The sequence below is a fragment of the Falco naumanni genome, chromosome 11 (genome assembly GCF_017639655.2).
Source record: "Falco naumanni isolate bFalNau1 chromosome 11, bFalNau1.pat, whole genome shotgun sequence".
In the NCBI taxonomy this organism is placed as follows: domain Eukaryota; kingdom Metazoa; phylum Chordata; class Aves; order Falconiformes; family Falconidae; genus Falco; species Falco naumanni.
Window position 1 is genome coordinate 11,684,773 of NC_054064.1, and position 22,366 is coordinate 11,707,138.

At 42.8% G+C, this 22,366-nt stretch overlaps 1 protein-coding gene across 2 annotated transcripts in view; it reads left to right on the forward strand.

The window, feature by feature from the left end:
- Window positions 1-403: 403 nt before the first annotated feature.
- Window positions 404-22,366, forward strand: part of VAV3 (vav guanine nucleotide exchange factor 3) — a 171,563-nt gene continuing 149,600 nt past the window's right edge. For both annotated transcript variants that reach the window (XM_040610281.1, XM_040610282.1), the window contains exon 1: window positions 404-671. In XM_040610281.1, the coding sequence (XP_040466215.1) occupies window positions 468-671 (204 nt within the window). In that variant the 5' untranslated portion in view covers window positions 404-467. The remainder of the gene's footprint in view (window positions 672-22,366) is intronic.

The window sequence follows — 22,366 nt, forward strand, 5'->3', positions numbered from 1 at the left end:
AGGTATCACGTTATTATTTTTTTTTTTCTTCAACGTTATTTAAAGCGCAGACAAAATTCAAGAGTTAATGCAGAAAGCTTCAGGGGAGAGCGCAGGGGACAGCGACCTGTGCCGTGGGGCGTTCTCTGTCATTTCCAGCAGGAGCTGGGGCACCTGCGCGGAGCCCGCGGCCGGGACCCCCGAGCACTCGCCCCCAGCGAACGGATCGAAGAGCGAAAATAAAGGGCCCGGCCCCGCCCCGGCCGCGCTGCGGGAGCCACCGGACAGAGCCGCTCCGCGGGCGGGACGGGCCCGGCGCGGCCGCCTCCGCCGGCGCTGAGCGAGGCGGGGGCGGGCGGGACCCGCCGGTGCCGCCTCCCGGGGCGGGGCGGGCGCGGACACGGGGCGGGGCGGGCCGGGCCGGCGGCGGCGGCGGGAGGGCGCAGCAGGGGCCGCCGCGGCCGCAGCATCGCGGCGCGGTGGCGGGGATGGAGCCCTGGAAGCAGTGCGGGCAGTGGCTGATCAGCTGCAAGGTGCTGCCGCCCAACCACCGGGTGACCTGGGACACGGCCCAGGTCTTCGACCTGGCGCAGACGCTGCGCGACGGCGTCCTGCTCTGCCAGCTCCTCAACAACCTGCGCAGCCACTCCATCAACCTCAAGGAGATCAACCTGCGCCCGCAGATGTCCCAGGTGCGGCCCCTCTGCCCGCCCGGCGCGGGGTCTCCGCGCGCTTTGTCTGCGGGGTGCGGGCAGCGCGGGGTGCGGGCAGCGCGGAGCCCCCGCGCCCGGCGCAGTCCCCGCTGCCGCCGCGCGGGCGGGCCCGCTCCCGCTGGGCCGTGGGCTGAGCTGGGGCGGCCGCCGGTCTGAACCCCGCCGGGCTCCTTCCCTTCGCCCTGCGGCCGCCCGGGCTCGGCGCCTCCCGGGCGGTGGGAGGGGGCGCGAGCGGAGCTCCGGGCTCTCGGCTCCCAAACCCCCGTGAGGGCTCGGAGCCCGCAGCGGGGGGCGGCTGGGGGGAGCTTGGCCGAGCCCCCGCCGGGAGCCGCTCGGGCCCCTCACGTCGGGGCGGCCGCGCTGAGGAGAAGGTCCCGGCAGCGGCAGCAGCTCCAGGGCCAGCAGCGCGGCGTCTCTCTGTGCGTTACGGTCTGGTACGAGGAGTTTGGGATGGAGACTGACCTCTGGCTTCTAGTTTCTCTGGTTACACCTGGGTACGCGAGGGGGAGCGAGACCGGGAGGGCGAGGGCATCGGGAGCTGGGGAGCGCGGCGGGAGCGGAGCGGAGCCTGCCCCGACCGGCAAAGGGGCGGCCCAGGGGGCTGCAGGGCGAGCGGGGCCCCGGCAGCACTGGCCAGCTGGCCTCCGCATCCCTGCGCGACCCGCGGGGCCGAGCGCTCAAGAGTGACCAGCGACGGAAAACCGCGCTCCTGAGAGCTGGTTGCCTGTGCTGTGCTAGCTCCTTTTGTTTGGACCCTTTTGTATTTACCTTTTTAAATTGCTGTTGTGGTTAACTGATAATGAAGCTTAATTCCAAACCAATCTCCTTTTAAATGCGTTTTTTTTTCAGTTGGGACAGATGTTTTGTCCCTGTGCCCTGCCCAGCTGGTGTCAGATACCGAGATGAGATGAATAAGGCAAGTGGGAAGGGGCTGTATAGTCACACACACATACGTGCATGGCTGCCTGTGGCTGCGCCGCGCACACCTACGGCTTCCCCGGGCAGATGGCGGGGGGACGCTGAACTTGTGAGCCTTTCGTGTGTTTTGCAGCGTTGAGAAACTGAAACATTGTAACGCCTCAGCCCCGGGATCCTGCTTTGGCTTCGCAGGAATAAAAATCGCCGTTCACTCTCAGGACACCGGCGAAAAGCGGCAGTAGACAATTAGGCTTTTGGGAAGAACGTTCTTTGTCCATATTTACCTGCAAAGCCGGTTATTTCCTTTCTTTACAATTTCTTTTTATATATATATATATAGCTATGTTTTACTACCACGGGGACGTTTTCTGTAAACCCTCCGTGCAAAAAAGGGAAAAAAGTGTCAGGTGTATTTCAGCTATCAGACCAAAAACTCGCAGACCCTTGTACTAGCCGTGGATGGTCTACAGGCTGTCCCCTGGGACCCCAGAGCTCCAGTGCCTGCTTGCATTGCACGTGCGGAGGCAGTCCTGTATCTGAGCGATGGAGAGATGCAGAGGGTGGGCTTCTCCGAATGGAGGACATCTGGATAAGTTCTCTCTCTGCACCGTTCGGACGCAGTGAGTTTCAGGACTTGCTAAACTGTGCCAGAGCCCTGGTTTATATTTTCATTATAGTTAGACTGATTGCTTCCAAACTGACCTTTTTTTTTCAGTTGAGCTTGCAGTACTAAAAATACTTTGCACATGAACTGTTGGAAATGGTTTCTTGCCCTGCTTAGAATGGATATAAAGTATGAAAACATATTCTTATTTTTTTTTTTTTAATGAACTAGAAAGGTGTCCTCATGATATCACACAGTATTTTCTGAATAGCTAACTCGTTGAATTAACTTCAGTTAGAGATTATTGTTGCTTGCCTGGACCAGTATTACTTAATTTTATTTTTGATGAATTAAAACCGTGGTGGTCTCCTTCTGTCTACTGAAAATAAGTATCAAAACACTCTGCTGTCATCTTTCTTAGAGCAGGTTTGGGAATAGATTAATATTTATTTTTCACAGTGCGTTTGAACAATGATTATAAGTGTAGATCTTGGATTACTTATAATGCGTATTTTGAACTCGAGCTTTATAAATGTCTGGTGTAGCTACTGGAATTGTTTCACAGCTATGACAATTGCCTCCTTCTCTGTGCCTGAGGAACCTGCTGCAGACTGTTCTGTCCACTGGTGCATTTCTGCCCTACACTGATTTCACCCTTGAAATAGAGGAAACTGTTGCTGGATCAAAACCTATAATGAATAACTCTCCACAGCATTAAGTTTACTGGGAATGTTACCTTTGTTTTCTTTGAGATCAAGAGTTGGCCATCCTAATGAGTTTCTGTGGGGTTTAATGAAAAGCCTCTTGGGGGAGATATTTCTGCTGGAGAGGATCACTCAGTGAAAATTTCAGATATTGTTATTAAAAATGCAGCAGGTTGAAATTCTGCAAGTTGCTTGTAGTTTGTTGCTAAGGCTGCAAAAAGCACTTAGCAATAATGCTGAAGTCTCAGAAGCCTGAAGATTATTATTTGGTGAAATCTACTTGGAGATGAACTCTAAATTGTGAGTTTTGTCAGAATAATACTTGTCAGTAAACTAATAAGTTTGCTGCATGGTAGGATCTCGGGGTCTCATAGAAACACTAGTTAACTCTCCTGTTCCTTGCGGGCTAGTGACCTGCAGACATCAGAGGCATGGGGTGCCAGAGCAGAGTGGGCCTTAGGATGGAAGTCATCTTGGCCACCAACTGCTTAGTCTGCCTCAATATGCTGCTGTGTCTGCGCTGGTTAGCTGAACCATTTGAACCTCATGTGGCCCTTATCTGTCATCTTCTAGAATAGAGCTGCAGCTCCTGTACTCCCTGATCTGATGTTGTGTTCTGCTGCAAAATCTTAGAATGGCTCAGGGGATTCTTACTGCACAGGTTTTTGAGCAATAAAACCAGAATGAAAAGAGTGGCTGAAGGTTTCACAAATGGGCCTTGTGGAAGGCAGACTGTGTGATTTTAGCTTTGTCTTGTACTGCCATTGACATTTGTCAGGCCTTTATGAACCAAGTTTTCATGTCTTGGGGGTTAGTTATAAGTGTAGCAGTGCCAAAGAACAGGAAAGTGAGAGATGGTGCTTCAGGCAGACCTGGGAGTAGATGTCAGGCCTCTGACACTGAAGAGTAGTGTCTTTTCCATTTCGTTACATATTTATTTTTTTCAGAATGAATGTGGCACATCAGATGTCAGTGATGCTCATCAGCTTTGCTCAGTAGACTTTGGTAACCCCTTATAAACTACATCAGAAATGTAGAGGGATTGTGACTGATGCTGCTGCTTCAGATGCTGCTTTTTGGCGGAGCCTTGTTCAGTCAAACAGAAGCACTGTTGCTTTGCTTTGTAAGCACCCGGCTGCTGCTGGCCCTTGGGGGCAGGAATAGAAACTGAGACTGGTGGTGCTCAGCATTGCAGCACAGACACGTGCTTGGCCAAATGGCAGTGGGTATGTTGTTTTTTATGGCTATCACGGGAACTGCGTGCCTTTGTCCCACCGCCGGCCACGCACCTTGTGTCACAGCTGTTCTTGTGTGTGGGCTGTTTTATGTATTTGAAATCTGTGGATTCAGCTCCCCTACCTTTTTGGAGATAACAATGCCTGTGTAAAAGAAGTGTCTCTGTGGTTTTAGATTACAAAACATTGGGTTTAGGAGCTATTTGAATGCTGGCTGTTTTCATCTGCATTACTGTGTGTTTATGAAAAATTTATATTTGGTTAGTGGAAGTTGTCCTTTGAAGAACAGAAGCCGATTCAGTCAGTTATGCTTTCCAGAAAGTAAGCCTCAGATGTGAAAGTATAAACCTTGCATATGTAAAGGGTGAGGAGTGTTGTTCCTTTGCCCCGATGAAGCTTAGACCTCCAGGTTGCCAGCTGAATGCTGCCTGGCTCCTGTCTGAGAAGCTGGCACGTCTCAGTGCTGGGTGCCCTGTGAAAAATTGCACATGGGCTTTGTATGAGGTTGGAAACGCTTGGGTTCAGGGACATTTATGTCCAGGTCCCCGCCCCCCCGCCCCCCCCCCCCCCCCCCCCCCCCCCCCGCCCCGTGACTGAACAGAACAGGAGAGTGTTGCCTCTACTAATTGCTCTCGTGTCAATTTTCAACCAGTGCATGTGCCACCAGAAAAGGAAATTTGGAAATTGGATGAAATAATGTCATTTGGCCTTTAACTATAGGGGAGACTGCCTGTTTCAGGCTTGAGTGTTGGTGTTTTGAAAGTAGTCTTATTTGCAGGCACCGTGTGAAGAAGCACTAAACCTTGCAGCTAGTGGGAATGGAGCTGAAGAGGGAATCTACTAAAGGAATTGCAGAGATGTAACTGGTATGCTAGTGATTTGTAGGGTTTCCCCTGCCCCTGAAGTGTAACATCCGTGCTTGGTGACAGTGAGATGGAGGATGGAGAGTGGTAGCTCAGCATCTGCATCTTTCATGGGAGCTGTTCACTGTAGCAATTCACTTCTGTCAGATGCCTCCTCTGGGCTAGTTTAGGCTGGTGAAAATAATACAAATAGAAGTGATCCATAACAGAGATTACTGATCCTAATATTTAATCATAAACATACAAGAATTTAAGTAATTTATCACCAGAAGTATAAAGCCTAAACCAATGGATTACAATGGATTTGCAGAAGATGTCATCTGTTTAATGCTTATCTTTAGTACTTTGCAAACTGGTTTTGAAATGGTTTTTGCAAGGCATTTGGTTAACTTGTGAGAGATTGCTGAACAGGAAGACTGCACTTAATTCAGTGCTGGCATGGGAGTTTACTAAAGGGGATGCTGACATAGATTAAATATTAAAAATAACTGTTTCCTATTATTCTAATAAAAATAAACAAAATATCCCTCACTTTGTATTAAAAGTTCAAATGTTTTCTAATTTTAGGGAGTTACTTTTTTTGGAGTAGCCATGTAGTCTAAAGGAAGTTCATTATCTTTGTCATCCACATTATATTTTTGAGTGGCAACTGAGCTTTTGAGTGCGAGTTTATTTTTCTTGGTTACAGTGGTATCAGGTAGCCTCAGGATGTGGGTGTGCTGAAAGGCATACCTCTCCGTTTCCTCTTATCCTGCCCTTGGCTTGGAGCTTCCCCATCAAAGGGAACCATGATCTTCTGCTCCTAACTCGGTGAGCGTGTATCCCACCATCCTACCTATGCAAGCTTCCCGCAGGTGGGTACGTTTCCCTGTGCTTTCCCTCATGTGTGCCTCCCCACAGTCATGGCACTTTCACCCCGCCCCCCCCCCCCCCCCCCCCCCCCCCCTTTCCAAATTTTAGCTTAGCTCTCATGTGCCAAACATCAGGGTATCAAACTTCATATGCCATGTGGCTCTGCAAAGGAGGAAATGGGAATTGCCTCTTGACTCGGCATCTTATCTAAAAGAGGAGTGGGATGTGAGTGGATGTGCTGAGCTCTGCATAATGATGTCATTTAGGCCTTGGATCTTAGGAGGGACCAGGTGAGCTAAATGAGAAAATGAAAGAGATTCAGATTGGTGTTTGTGGCCCTTCCCAGGAGTCATGGGATATCAGTAACCTGTTTTCCTTGGACAGAGAGATCTTTGAGAGAACTGGTGTGCAAAATAACTCTTACTCTGTGTTTGCTTGTTATGTTAGGTGCTAGGTTATTAAGTTAAGAAAGTACCAGAAAGATACATTTAGATTAATACATTTTTTTCTGAAACTGCAAAACTTTTTGGGCTTGAACAAGAGTTTGGGAACTGGTTCAGTTTTTATCAGTGTGTAGAAAGAAGAGATGTGTTCAAAAAACCCCCATCTTTTTGAATTTTTAAAACCTGAGTGTATATATTCCATATAATTATTTGTAAAATAATTTTTGAACTTTTCAGTTTTTTTCAATCTCTTTGCTTACTTGCTGGTACTTAGTCCACTAAATGTCTTTACCACATTTAACTTCATTTCTGTTATTCATCTAAATGAAAACTGTGTTGGCTATAAGATATATATATTATCCATAAAAGATATATTTATCTATATATGTTATGTGCACATGTGCATATCTTACACATGTTGGACTTGGTAAAATATTTTGAACAGACATTTGTTCAAAACAAACCCTTAATATGACCTCTATGTTTTGTGCTAAGAAAAGCAACTGATAAAATAGTGACCCAGTTTTTCTAGGTAATTCTTCCTGCCTTAAGAAGGTGGAAAAATAGTATTTGAAAACTGATGTATTGATATATTTTTTTAATTGATTCACATTGACTCTTTGGTTGGGGGGGAAAGGAAAGCTGCAGTTGCACTGTACTGTAAAGCTTATTTTGCATGCTATATTTATCATACAGTTATTAAATGCAGCATATGTACCTTGCCAAGAATTGTCTCAAATGTCCCCTCCTGCACAAGCTCTTAGTATGCTGGAAGCTGTCTAATGCGTTATCAGGGTAAATATTTATACTGGTTTCTCACAGAGGCTATAGTGTATGCCAGCAGTGGATAATTTAAATTAATGTCTGTGTATGGCATGCTGCTGTATCATGTGGGAGAAGCAGAGTTATTTTCTGAGACTTGTCTGACAAAGGTGGGAGACCTGTGATACTGGCAAGTTGAAGGACTGCTTATGGAAAGAAACTAATAAATCAAGAGGGCTCAAGGGGAGAGAGGAGGATATATAAGAAGAATATATGGGAAGTAGGAGGAAACAATCAAACAAATATGAGGTAGAGTGAATGGTCAGAAGTTGGGAAGCTGGATTGAAGGGGGGAGGTCAGAAAGCAAGACACTTAGGGGTTTAGAGAGAGGGAAGGAAAAATCAGTTTTAAGATTTATCCCAAGGTAAGTACAGAAAACCAGTCTTGGATATGCTGTTATTCTGTAATGACAGTGGCATTATTGTTTAATGCTGGCGTGTTGCTCTTAGTTACAACGTACTGTCTTGGGACTGTGAGGTCCAGGAGGCTATTTACCAGGCTGCAGCACTGCACATCTGGATGGGTTAGTGCAATACGCTGGTGCAATTTGCGCACTAGTGAGACAGAGGATCTTAGAATTTTTGCACACATTCTTTTCCCCCTCTCCTTTGAAGGTCAAAAGAGTTCATGAAATTGTCGGTGTAAAGATTGAATCTTAGGTGTAAAGAAGGAAGTACAGAGGGTAAGGCAAGGGCTGCAATGTACGAGGCAAGGCAGCTGCTGGTGGTTAAGGGGTGGTGGGGAGGACCCCGGAGGAGCGTGGCGGAGCGTGGTGGTGTGTATGTCATGGCCATATCGGTGGGGACCTGGCAGGTCCTGGCGTAGCTGAGCCTGAGCTTGGCTCGTGTGGCTGTTGGGGAGGAGGGTTAACTGGGAGCAGCAGCTAGCAGGATGGTGAGAGGCACGGGCAGGAAGGACTTTGAGAACACACTTTGAAAGTGGTAAAATAGAGACGGGCAGGCAAAGAGACTTCTGGTGAAGTGATGTTGGCTCCTTGACCAGTAGCTGACCTAGATGGGAATGGAACAAGTGCCTGTGGCTGCAAAGGAAACCTGCTGGAGCGTGCTCCCCTCTGTATGCCTGCCGTGTGCCCCGGGAGATCGCCTCCAGACCCAAGTGCATCACTGCCTGTCGCAGGCAGGGAAGTCCTGGCTCATGCCCTGCATTACATGGGTGTCTCTGCGTACAGAGGAAGATGTATTATTTTTAAAGTTCAGCTGTCTTGTATTGTACTAAAATCTGAAATATTTTAGGCCTGTAAATTGCCTTTGCTTTCAATCAGAATTTTATTTTATAATTGGTTAGTAGAGATTCAGTTAATCTGTCATTACCTATTTTTCACTAGTTTTATCCCTCTAAAAATCACTTGAAAGTTATTTTGAATGATACATAAAATATGATGATTTCTTTGCAAAAGAAACAAAATGTGTATTTGACATTGTTATAATGGTTTCTGAAAAAAATGCAAAACACAAAAAACATTTCTTAAGGCATTTTTTTAACTGGTGTAGTTTAGTGGGGCAAGATGATTCATATTTCCAAAATCCTTAGATGTGCCCTTTAATCCTTGATACCATCAAGTTTACCTGTTTGTTTCTGAGTTCTATAAGGGTATGTAATGTATAATCTATGTTTAGGATACTTTGTACCTCTGCTTATTCCTGCGTTCACGTAATTTCTACACAGAAAGGAGTCTTATAGTCAACTAAAGCAGAATGATTAAAGCTCAGCCCTTGAAAATTTTGTCTGTCAAAGCAGCCTCACTTCATTGTTGTGTAGGACATTTGATGCTAAAAAGAAAATTTAGCATTTGGGCATTATTTTGTATGCCCAAACTAAATTAATAGAGTAATAATGACAGCATTATTGTGGCCTGTGTAGTTCGTTATGCTTTGTTGGTAGTCAAGATTTAAATTATACTTACGTGTTCCAGTGACTGACTTCAAATTCCCACCAACTACTACCCCATGTAGCAGTGATGCCTTACATCAGTTGATACAAGGCCATGAGGGCTGTGTTGTTTTTCCCTCTGACTTCCTCAGGATCTGTAGTTAAATATGTCTGATTCCAGTGCAGACATGGTAGATGGAGGAGCACACCTTCACTGCACGTAGGTACCTGTCAGATTTTAGGTGTCTCTGGATGGAAGTATGGTGATCGCATATAGCCCTACCATGTGAACTGTAAGTCAGGGTAAACACTTATCAGTCGTATTTAGCTCAAGCTTTAAATTTCTTTTTCCTGGAGAATAAGTAAAAAGTAGGAAACACCAGAGAGAATGTTTGAACAGTTGCTGTTGCCTGTACCTTCTTTTACTCTCAAAATAGAAAGGCTGAGACTCCCTGAAGTGCCCTTGCTGGTTGCTGCCTTTGGGCTCATGGTCAGTTGATGTCTGGTTGGTTAAAAGGGGATTTCTGCCAAGCTTTAAAAAACCACACTTGTATTTAGGCAGCTATTTTGAAAACCTGTTCACACTACTTGGCAGTTCAAGTTTTGCATTTCAGAGCAGTACTAGTTTTGCTAAATTGCACCAAGTTGTGTAAGGAAACGTTTAAGTTTCACTTTCTTTTAGTGGTTTACCCTTTCAGTGTGTGCACAGAGCGATGTAGGGTTTGAGGTTGTATCTCATACTACTCTGAGCTGGCAATTGCTTATTTTTAAATACTGAAAATTCCTGCTGAGCTTTGATTTTCCCACCTTCCTTTTTTTTTTTTTTTTTTTTTTTTTTGCGGATCTTGCTTAGGTTTTGGGATGCTTGATATGAAGTAATGGTTTTTGGACCTTGTCTGGTGCAGAGGGCTTGTTTGGGATGTGAGTGTGTCCTCTTAGGGCTGTTTGATTCTAGGGAATTCCTAGAACATTTTTAAAAGTGGAGAATATGTTAAAACCTTAAGTGGTCTTTACCAGGTGTGTAAATGTCCTGAGGTTTCATGTGAGTCCTGAATGGGTTTCACCCAAGCCTTTTGAGTTCTGCTTGTCCCTGTTGTGTCCTGATCTTCTTTTTATCCATCACAAAGGGCAGCATGAATTTGCCCACTGCTGTGGCTTGGTGTGAATCACTACAAGTAGTCATGAGAAAGTTATTCAGGGTCTGTGTTCATTCAGTTTGCACTTGTGGCTGGCAACACTGAATATGGTGATGCATCTTCTATGTGGATTGTGCTGAGGCTGCTGATTTCACTGTAAAATATGCTGAACAGATGGCAATCTTTGTAAAACCTGAGATTTAACTTCACATTTGTTGTTCTCAGTGATGCCTTTAAGCAATATTGCTGGTTAGAAGGACTGTGCCTTAGAAAAGGCTTGTAGCTACTGTCTCTGTGCTGTTGCAGGTTTTATGAAGCGTTACAGAAATTACTCCAGTAATCCTATTGGAATGCCTCTATAGTTGTATCGGAGTCCTAAAGATTTCTCTTCCTGCGGAAGACCCTGGTAAATTGATTAGCTGAGATGAAAGCCTTTGCTGACTGGGACCTGTGATTTGCATGCGAATGCAGACATGGTGATGGGAGAGGGTGCGATGCAGGAATGGCTGAGCCATGCTGAGAACAGGGGGGCTGCTCTTCATGAGAAACTCTTGAGCAGCAGACTGGTGCATATTTCATATTTGTGTGTCTTCCTAGCTATAATTGCTTAGATTCATGGGACCCTGGGGAATCTGCTTAATTTAAACTATCTGCATTCTCTTTTCTGAGAATTTGGGTTTTTGTAGCTTGTAAGTCCCATAGCATATCACACTATTTCAAGAGCACAGAGCTCTAGCAGTAATAAATGTAACGTGAATTATTCTCTAGTGTTAAAAATTATTTAACTATAGATACATATTAAATATAAAAATATGTAACTATTATGAAAAAAAATATCTTTTGCAGTTATCTGTGGTATTCCTGGTTATAATGACAAGTATCCTTGGAGGGTGGTGTTTTTTTTTTTTAAAAAAAAGAAATTGTAAATTGTTTGCCATGGCCAATGGGAGAAACATAAGAAAAAAATCCTGTTAATAATAAAAAAAACCCCACCTTCTGAAACAGGAAGGAAATGTATTTTAGAACGTTGTCTCTTAGGTCACCTCACTAGGAATAGGCCTGAGGAGTAGATCCTTCTTCCATCAGTAGTATAACAGTGGCCATGAATGCATGTGGCCTCTGACTAGCGGCGAAGGAAGGCTGGGATGTTCTTTGGGGCAGAGCTGGTGTTCTGGTGAGGTTTCTCTGTGTAGGTTTCCTGATGGTGGTTATATTAATTAAGGACATGGTCTTTATGGCTTGGAACTCATCTCCATTTCCATGCTGTAGGAGGGCAGGTGTGGGGAATGGCTCTCTAAGTCTTAAAGGTAGTTTCAGAATTTGTGGTTCAACATGCAGGACCACAAATATGTTTTGCTAACCCACTTAAGTTTGGAAATAAGACTCCTAAGTGATGTCTCTTGTTCATTCCAGTGAGGAACAGTGTTTTTACCTCATGCTGTTTGTAAAATTCATGGTGGAGCAGTTATACAGGAAAACTATTCCTCAAAAGGTTTTGCAGGAACGCCATTCTTGGGAGATGTTCTTTAAAATGTTTGGAAAAGAAATGCAGTAGTATTTACCTTTTCCTGTTTTGTGCTGAATATTTTTAGAGTTTGACCTCAAAATCTGGTGTTTCAATAAAGTCATGTTAAAGTTTAATGAAATTAAAATGCCTTTCATCTTGATTTGAAAAAGCAGCAGATTTTGAAATGTTAGGATTTCTGTATGATATTACACTTTCCTGTCAGCTCTTTTCATATGAGGTGACAACCTCTTTTCAGTTTTCCCTGTTTCTTACATTTTTCTGCCTTGACTTGTGTGGCTTGATCTTATTTATCTATCAGAAACCCAGGCTGCTCTCTGATTAGTAAGTATTGCTCTGACAGGTTTGGGCTCTCCCCTCCTCTTCTCTCCTTCTTGTCTCTACTTCTCCCTCATTTTGACTCATCTCAGTTCTGCAGCTTGTTCTGTGCTCGTGCTTTCTCCTCTCAGTCTGGACTATATTACTTTCACCTTCTCCATTTGCCTTCCCCCTCGCTCTGGTATTTTCTTCTCCCTCCAGTGCATCTGTTTCCTCTTTCACTTCTTTCCTGATGCTCTTTCTTCCTTTTGGCTGTTTTCCCTGCTCTGTTGTCTTCACTGTTCCTGTTGGCCTCATCCCTCTGCAGATCCTCTGAAATCTGTTTCCTACATGGATGAGGGCACGTCTCCTCTGGAAGCTGCTTCCCGCCTAGGTGAGAGCGCTGGGCAGGAAGGCTTGAGTGGAAGTTACATTTTTAGGACCAGCAAACACAGGGATTTCAAGGGACCAGTCAGCACTTGAACAGCGATCGCATGTTGGTCTATTTTAAGCTGCTTTTAAGTCACAACTTTTTGTAAATGGTCATTGCTTTGCTTTTTGTCCATTATTATAAAAAATTATGTCTCCTTCCTATTGCAGTCAGAGGTTTCCAACATGTGTCCCCCCCAAAAACTGTTCTGCTGCTTGCTACAGGTGATGGGGCAGATCTCTAGTGGGAAGTGGTGAGGGTGAAAGCTAGTTCTGGGAGTCTGCAGGGTCAACCAGCCACTAATGCTGGAAACTTGTTCTTTTCAAAGGCAGCATCACTTGATTCCTGCCCTTCCCACCAAACTCCGAAGGTTTGTGCCACCATGGCATTGCTTGAGCAATATTTTTCTAGGGTTGAGTCCCGAGGGAGAGCATGTGGGGATGGGAATGTTAGTTATTTTTAAGCACTTCACAGATTGATTATCTATGTTGCTTGCAAGGCGGAAATACCCAGCCCTGCTAGCCAGTGTGCTCATCATGCAGCTCCCTTGTGTTAGGCATCAGTCTCCATGGTTTCTTTCTTTATCCGCTGAGCTCCTCTCACTGTTCAGGGGCTGATAGATGTCATAATTTTATTTCTGCTTCCCAGGCTGGAGGTGAGAGAACTATTTATATTCAAGGCGAAACAACCGCTACAATAAGTGTCTATGTTGTGAGATTTGCACTTGCAGTATCGTGGTGTCCCTGAGGGATTATGTTGGTAGCTAGTAGCAACTATAAATCAGGTTAGATGGAAATTTAAGAAAATTTTATCAGAGATTACTTAGAAACTCTATTTTATTCAGCTACAATTTGTTTCTTCGGGTTTCTGGAGTTTTACTTGCTTGCTTTCTGTGGACAGACAGTCTTTATAGGCATGGTATAATTCGTAAGCATTGCAGGCAGAGAAAGTGGCGATGTCCAGCTGGTGATTCCACTGAAGTCTGTGGATGTGCTGTAATTGAAAGCTCAGTAGAGTCAAGGTATAGATGGTCAGTAAATGTCCTGTAAACAAGCATCTATTGTCTTCATTGGTTCACATAATTTCTCCCCATGTGATGGTGAAGCATTCTCATGGGACTAAATCACAATTCTGTCATGCAGTTCCAGGCTTAATGGAGAACATGTATTTGAATAATTACTGTGATATTTATCCTACTATGCTGGCCAATTTTATGGTTTCATATAATTTGAAGCACTAGAGCAATTTTAAAGTATTTGTTTCATGATGAGATACTGATGAAAACTTAATCTGGGTCAGTGGTTATTTTACTTCAGTATTGGATCCTTTAACTTCAGAATAATTTTCCTCACATGTCCCTTCAGAACTGAAATATGCTTCTGGGAAGGAGGTGGCTTTTGCGTAGTTTTCTAGCTGCATTGATGCTTTCCATCATTAAAGTTTTCCACTCTAAAGTCTGGCCCACTCTTTTATGTTTCCTTCAACTTTACTCAGTTTTTGTAGTTGTGAGACTGATTTTCGACTAGGGAAATTCCTTTTAAAATTTGTTGTACTCTTCAATTTAGTCATATTATTTTCCAATTATTACCATGTCTCTATTCATTTATCGATGTGTTTAGTCTTATAAGTCTCTGTGCAGGACAGGAATGAATATGCTGTTTTCCTTCTCTTATGGGGATGCTGCCCCTCCTGTATCACCTACACATACGGCCTGTTTCAGTGAATTCCTGATGCTTGCTTCTGTGGAATTTTCTCATTTTTAGGAGTCCCTTTTCCTGTAAACAAACATGTTAGATGTGGTCTATGACATTGTGAAGGTATTTCTGCATGTTGGGAAGTAATGCTGTACCCTAGTCTGTGTCTGATTTTTTTTTTTTTTCTTTTTTGGAAATATTATTGATTGAAAGTTTGTTAATGTCCCGAGGGGAAAGTAAACTAGAGATCTTCGGCAGCTACAGATTCACTGGAAAGATGCATGATGACCAAATACTTTGTGGGTTTTTCTATCAACATTAGAAAAATTATTTCTGTTACGTCTGCTCCCCTAGTATTAATGATAACATGCTGTTAATTGCCTTAGGATGATTAAAACCTTCTTTGGAGGTAGAAGCCTTCCAAGAATTAGAAGGAACAAATAAATGAATGGCAGATGTTTCCTTCCTGCCTCCCCTGCCCCTGGCTGGCTTTGAAATGGATATGAGTTTTTAATCATCAAACTTAAAGTTTTCAAAACAGGAGTGGCTGACAAAAAGGAGAAGTGATTTCTGTGTTGTTAGGAGGTCCTTGGATTTCCTACGCATGTTCTTCAACATCCTCTATTGCATTCAAGAAATTACCACATTTAACAGACTTGGCAGTAACTTGACTTGCTTTAATAGAGATGGAGATAGGACAACTTATTTTTTTACTAGTTCTCTGCTGCTGTCAAAAAAGAAATATCAGAAATACCCTCCAGTGGCAAGGCATACTGGTGTTAAAGAGGGAATTTCATCTGGACCAGAGCATCTAAGACTTGTTTTGTACTCTAACTCTCTGCTGGCATTACAGGGTTGACCTCAAGTCCATTATTTTCAGTCTGCTTTTCAGTAGCAATCATGCTAATTGATCTCCCCCAAAAATGTGCTTTGAAGTTTAAAAGTTTAAAATCTGTTGAGGTTGAAATTACTTCCTGCTGGTTAGATCTAGTGATTTACAAAAAAATTAAGTTAAACTGTTGTTACATGAATCATTTATTGCTTACATAGACTGGTAAATATTACTCCTGATATCTAGTTGATGGTTTTGCTTGTTTTTTACTTAAAAAATAAATTGTGTGTGGAGTAGTTGCATCTCTTAACTGTGGTGTTGCTGTCGTAAGTGGATAGGGCAGACATAGTAAAAAGTAATGCAGAAGGTGGACAGCTTATTAGTCCCCCTGCCATCCTTCCAGAGCAATTTTCTCTGTGAATTACAGAGAACAGACTTCTATGAACTTCAGTTTGCATTGCTTATCGCTGGCAGTGTATGCATTTAGCAGGTTTTAGCAGGCGTTTGGATAACTTTTGCCTCCACAGGTTAGACTGCTACCCCTTGCTACCTGGAGGAGACTTCTGAAGCAGGTGGGAAGGCTTGAGCACGGTGGCCGCCGTGGGAGGGTTTGCCGAGAATACACATGGAGATGCTCTCCTCCTGATGAGGTGGCCTCTGGCTGGTAGAGGATCTCAACAGAGGTTTGGTAGACCCGTGAGTCAAGTTCAGAGGATCAGTCAGTTTGGTCAGTCATGTGTGGCACGGCCATTCTCAGTTGGGGAACAATGAGTCACAAACTTAGGAGTTTCCAGTCCTTGGTATAGAAAACACCCACATAGCTGCTCTTGTGGTTCATTCAGAAACAAATGAGCAGTGCAAAAGTTAAATAATCGGGCTGTATACTTCAGATCCCTACTTTATACTAACTTCTAGTATTTTTTTTAAACATATTGAGAGGTAGCTTATTATTGTCACAATGGAAAAATGCTGGTTTCTGAAAAAAAAAGCAAATATTAATATTAATACAAATATTTCCTGAAGAATATAGCCAGAAAACTAGTTGCAAGGGTCTATTCTAATTGTTTTGCCTATTTACACTCCTGCCTTTGTTTCACATAGTCTCACTTATTCTGATCCATTCAAAAGGATGTTGCTGAATAATTTTTCTGTCTAGTTGTTCAGACTATATTATCTTCTTTCAACAAATCGAATGAGTTTGTTTTTTTTGCTGCAAGGATTCCATGCTGCTCTTCTGCTTATCTGACTTAAAGGCAAGAGTCAGCCTTGCAGTATTATTGTGTCCACTTGTCTGAAAATCACTCTTATTACTTGTCCTGTGCTGAAAACCATCTCCATAGAGAGGCAGAGGAAGATCTGTCGTTGTTATAAATTCCCAGTTACAAATTGCATTTATATTGATTTTGTTATTCTTTCTAATCTCTACTTGCTTTGTTGTCTTACCAAACTATTATACCTTTTAGAAGACAGTAACTCGTCCAGGATCATATTGTATTTTTTTATTTCATTGTATTGTTCTACAGACTGTTCAGCTAAAAATAATACTAAACAGAATCAGATGTAAAGCTAGGTTTCCTAGGTAAAATCTGGGCTTCCTAGACATTCTTACAGCTTAGCTCCAATGTTTGCATTCAATGTTATTTAGAAAAAACACCTGAAGAATCATTTGTGTTGTAGTGATGTTCTGTTAGGCAATTTAGCAAGCTGATGTCTGTTCAGAGGTCTGAAAGTATGTTATAGCAGCTGTTCGTATTGCTTTTGTATGTGTTCTTTTGTATAATAGGTTTTAAAAAATATTTGCCTATGGCTTGCAGACAGGCAGATGCTTTCACTGTCCCTACATTATGTTGCTACTTTTCCTTTATGTATGCATCAGTGCCAAAACCAGTAATAGGTTACTGCTCATGCAGATGTTTCTTTAGCTATGACAAGAGTGGCTGCTGATTTTTTTTCTGATGTAGATTTATGGTAGTAGCCAGTATCTTGCTATGATTTTGGTGAACCTTTTTAAACTTAATTTTGTTGAGTCTATTAAATACAATAGGGATGTATTTATAAAACCAAGTTAAATTCTGCATCCTGCTAGCATGCACTGTTGCTAAAATAGTAAATATTTAATTGATTTGTTCTTTGTGTATGAGTACCTCATGATTTTAATAGGATTAATTTTATAAATAGAACAGGCAGGATCCAGCTGCCTTCACTAAGTTCAGAAGACCAGCAGAGCACCGCATGAGGACTTCCTATGTTAGTGGTTCCCGGGTCCCCTCTATGGTAGAACATTTCCAGCACCGATGTGTATATAATCTGTAAATTTGAGAAATGAAAATATGAGCACGAAACTGACAGTAGCCATTTGCGCAGTCCTTTCAGGGATGGGGAATAACTTCTGTAAGTGTTTTAAACAGTGGTTCAGGAAATTTGCTTTTCATGAGGTCACCAATATATGTGCACTGGGATGAGTTCTTTAAATGACTTTAAAATGATCCTTAACACAGTTCATCATCTACAGACACTTGGAATAATGTGGCAGAACTCAAAGCACATTGTACTTTTATAATTGGAATTATTATTTTGTTTAGATTATTCTGTAGACTTTTTCTCAAGGTGATCATACAGCAAAAGTGAAAATATCTGGTGGCAAGGTATTTGGCAGTAGAGTCTCCTGGGTAGTTATTTAAGTGGAGCTATCTTATACACAACAACTCATTCTGCCCCCTGCTCCTTACAGCTGTTTCACCAGCACCCCTTGATTTTGTAATCTATATTGCAGGAACTGCCAATAGACAATAATATAAAAGCTTTTTGTCAGTATGCTGGTTGCCTTTTGCACTGCTGGAGGGTTTAGTTATTGTGGGATCTGAGAAAACACTGGAGACTGTGTGGGGAGGCATTAAGCTTGCTCCACATCTTGAGCTCCATGCTGCTGTCTTGTTGAAAAGGTAGCTTTCACGTGTGGTCTTGTACGATCTCCCATGGACTTTACCTGCTGAAGACTGAGGACTAGATCTTTCAACAGTTATGTTGCGTTTTTTACTGAAACCTGCCTTTATGTAGGTTATAATGAGCTGTTTGAAACAACCATCTATATTACAGTAACTTAAGAAGAATTTTCTTTATTGAATTGTAGAAGAATGTGATACTTGTATCTGAAGACTCAGCACGTAGTATGGTTCAGTTATGCAGACTTCTCACTGGCGCCCACGTACTCCATTTAAAAACCTGATTGTACTGTAGCAAATTGGCTGAAAGTCCAGATAATTCTAAATTATACTCTGCTGCAGAGCTTTCATAGTATTTGGGTTTTTTTGCCATTTTATTGTTTTGGGCTATCTGATAAATACTGACTTGTGCTCTAGGATTTTAATTCTACATTATTTTTTTTTTTCTTTTCATAAATATCCTTCCTTCTCAGGAGACTGCACTCATAGTTACATTTTACTTTGTGATATTCCAAATTGACATCCTCTGAAATAGAGTTTTGGACCATTCATTGGTGTACCTCAAATGTTGCTGTGAGGCAAGGCATCAATATGAGTCAGCCATGATATCAAATGGGCCACATATAGAGGTGACAGTTGAATTTCCATGAGCATTCACTCGTTTGCCTCTGCTGAGATGATCACAGCTGTTAATTCATGCTAGTGGAAGTAGGTGTTTATGTCATTTTGACACATCTCCCACACAAATTTGGGCTGCCTTTAATGATGCATTTCATTTTGGCAGACAGCTGGGGTGAGTGAATGCAGCCTTTTGGACAGCAAGGACCTATGATGATGCAGAGCTGAAACATTTTGTGTCAGGTTTACCTTTCATTTTTTGTCAGCCGCCTTAAGGAAGGAAACCTGCAGCTTCATAAGGAGTCACCTGATTTTAAGTTGATGTAGTAAATTAATGTTGCTGATGGTAGAATTTGTTCTAAAACTTATTAAGTCTTGTATTATATCAATGTTTGTTTCACTTTGAATTCCTGAATTAGGAAGCTTACATGTCACTGAAGAAATGGTGTGCAGTTTGCCTAACACTGGCTGGATTTCAGAGTGAGTCTGTGTGGAAAACAGTTTGTGGGTACAAAGGCATTAGCCTCTATGTTTTTAGAATTGTATTTTAACTGATTTTCCCCTCACAATTTTTGGAAGTTGAGAACTATTAATGTTTCTGTGTCCTGATTATCACAGGAATTGCAGTCATGGATCAAACCACTCTTTCATCTACTTCAGTATCTCATCCTCATCTGGACCAGATTTTTCAGTACAGTAATTTGTTCCAATAGATATCTGTGGAAGATATAGGACCCAAGGGTTTTTGCAAAGTGCCTTTGCAGAGGCTTGTTTTGCACCCAAAACATTCATTATGTTACTATGCATTGTGGCTCGTTATACCATTGCAGTCTACTGCATAAGCTACAGTGCTCCCATATTGTCTAGTTGTGGTCTCCTGTTTTGACAAGGATGTAATAAAATGAGAAAGGTGCAGAGAAGGGCGGTAGAGGTTTTCAAAGGTATGAAACAATAAGGAACAGTTCAATCAAAAAAGAAGGGTTTTTCAGCTTTGAAAAGGGGCAACATTGAGGAAGAATATGAGAGGCCCAATAAAGAGAAAATTATTTGCTGTCCTTTCTAGTGCGGAAACAGAGTTATCCAATGCAAGTGGTAGATAACCTATGCAAAGTAAGCAAGGTGGGAGATACTTCCTGACTTAGAAAGTGTGTTCTGTGAGATTTGTGCACCCACCCTTAAAAAGCCCCCAAAACTTCAATTTCTGTGTGGTCTGTGTAGTAGCTTTTAAGTATTTCCAAAAAGCCATGTCATTAATACTGGAAATCTTTTTAACTCTCATTAGAGGTAATGCAATACTACAAATGATTGGACCAAATTAAAATCTGTCCCAGAAATCATTGAAATACATCTTTCCTCTGAAAGACTTTCTGTAGCATGTAAGATAAAGCATCAGTTTTAAGTCTTGTAAGAATTTATGGAACAAATGGTATTAAACATTTTTCCTCGCTGTAGGTTGAAATATATATATATTTATTTCACTTGAATTATCTAAGTTTCTGTACTTAGTGTGGATCCTGCAGGTCCTGGGGTGACACCATCTGTTTGAGAACATGTTCTCAGAGGCAAGGCACGTGCTGGTTAAAAACACGGTCTGTGCGGGGTTGTGAATTTAAATCTCATTGACAAAACACACTGTAGTATTGTACCCACCTGTGTCTAATACTGCTTTACCTGGTCTGTGTTAGCTGGAAACATTAAACTTTTGTAGGATTGTAGCGCCTTAGGCTTCCCTTTCTCAACAAAGCCTCCTAAGGTGTAGGTGGTGCTGGCAGCAGGGTCTGGACTTGCGTGTCTGAGCATGAGTGTCTGGGCTGAGGCCTCTGGTGGTGAGGGGGCATGAACAGCCCTGTGGTTCCCCTCGCGGAGCCGGGTGTTTTGGAAGGTTATGGTTTGCGGATGTTTGGGATGGCCTTGTCTTGTCCCAGCCAATTTATTGGCTTCTCAGAAGTTGTTTCATAAACCTCTGAAGTACGAGGCCTGCTGGGGCGCTGGAGGATTTTGCATCCAGTCCAGTCTTTCATCTTGATTTTGGCTAGCGTTCAGCCTGTCTGTGCTGTATGGGTCCTGACAGGCTCGCCAGGAAGCAGTCAGAGAGGTTTGGCAGGGCGGGTGGCTGTGGGAAGGACAGCGTGCGGCCTAAAGGCCGGCAGCCTGGGCGAGCAGCCATGGCGGAGGCCTCCATCCCTCCCCATGGGCAACGGCTGCCCCGGGGTTGTCCCCAGCCGGTTCCTCCTGGGCCCTCTCTCGCCCAGCAGTGGCCAGTGTGCCCAGCAGTGGCCGGTGTGCTGGCGGTGCCCCATCGTCACCATGCCAGTGCAGTGGCCTCATGGCTGGAAAAGGTGGAGGCCCTGTTTCTGCGCTCCCCACCCCCCCCCCCCCGGTGTTTGATGTGTTGGGGGGCGGGTTTTCTGCAGGTAGGTGGTTTGATGATAAATAAATTTTTATTGCTATGTAAATAAAGTCATTAGATTACTTAGTAATGATTTATTTATAATGTAGGGCAATCATTATTCCCTATTTTTAATCATACTTAGAATTTCTTTTGCTTTAATCTTTATATACGTGCTGAAAGTTTATAGTTTAAGACATTTTAGAGGTGAAATCGCCTGAATACATGTATTAAAAAACCTTTCAGATAACAAATGATTTTTCCATTAACAATGGAATGGCATGTAAGGGTAGCCGCTGCTTTTTCTATCAATTTACTGTATTTTATGTAGTTACAATAGTCATATTATAAAATTGTATGACCTTTTTTCCTTACTGTCATGATGGAGAGCAATACAGATTTTAGGGCCACCCTCTTCGTTTTCTTTAATAGAAGGCAATGAGGCAGAAAGCTCCTCCTGTAGAGTGGGGCAAACCCACCTTGTTAAATAGTTAAAAGGGTTGAGCTGTTTTGCTTTCTGCCATGGTTTATTTGGCTGTTAGAGGCAGCGCTTGGTCTGAGCCTTGGCTTCACTGAGGACAGAAATGCAGGTGGAACACCTGATGCTCGTTTGGTAGATCAAGGCAAACTTTCTGACATGCTCTAGCTGGTCATTTTCTTTTACTACTGAGCAGAAAAAGAAGATATAACTGGTACCCATTGCTCTACTTAAAATTTTGTGAGCATCTGGGACCAGTAAAGCAAACTCTGAATTAACTTTTAATAGACTACTCGTTACTGGGAAATGCTCAGATGCATACATGTGGTGATAAAGATTTTAGAAGCATGTAACTTTCTCAGCCTGATAACAAAGATGAAGCTCCATGCAAGTGTATGTTTGACCAGTTAAAAGAGTTTAACATCATTCCTCAACTTTTGAGATCTGAACTGTATGACACATGGTGAACGAAAGATGAGATTTGGTGCCAGGTCAGTATGTTGATGCTCCAGAGAATATCGCAAAGTGTAAAAGCGTAGTCATTACACACTGTGACCACTGAGTTTTCACTTCCTATCCTGTAAAATTATTGTTGGAATCTGTTCTTCATTCATGACTATTCCCACTCGTTTGTGGTTTAGCCTTCTGGACTTAGCTGTTCTACTTACTTGACTTGCAATCCTTGAGAAGTGTTATCTGAATGTATCGGAAATCTCTGTCCTTGCCACAGAGCATGGTGTAATAAACTGCAAACCTGAAGTGACACACCAGAAAAAATAGAACAGTGGATTTTTAGAATAGGTAACTAGAGGACAGCTGTATTCGTATTTGGCAAGTTGTAGACAGCTGTATTTACATCCTTAAAGCCTTGCTAGGAATTTATTCCAGTATCGTAAGAGCTTGGGAAAGACTACTCATGTGCAATTCAAGAAAACATTTGAAGTATTTAATGAATCATGTATGTTAACACTAATGAATGTTAGTAAGAGTATTGTTCCTTCC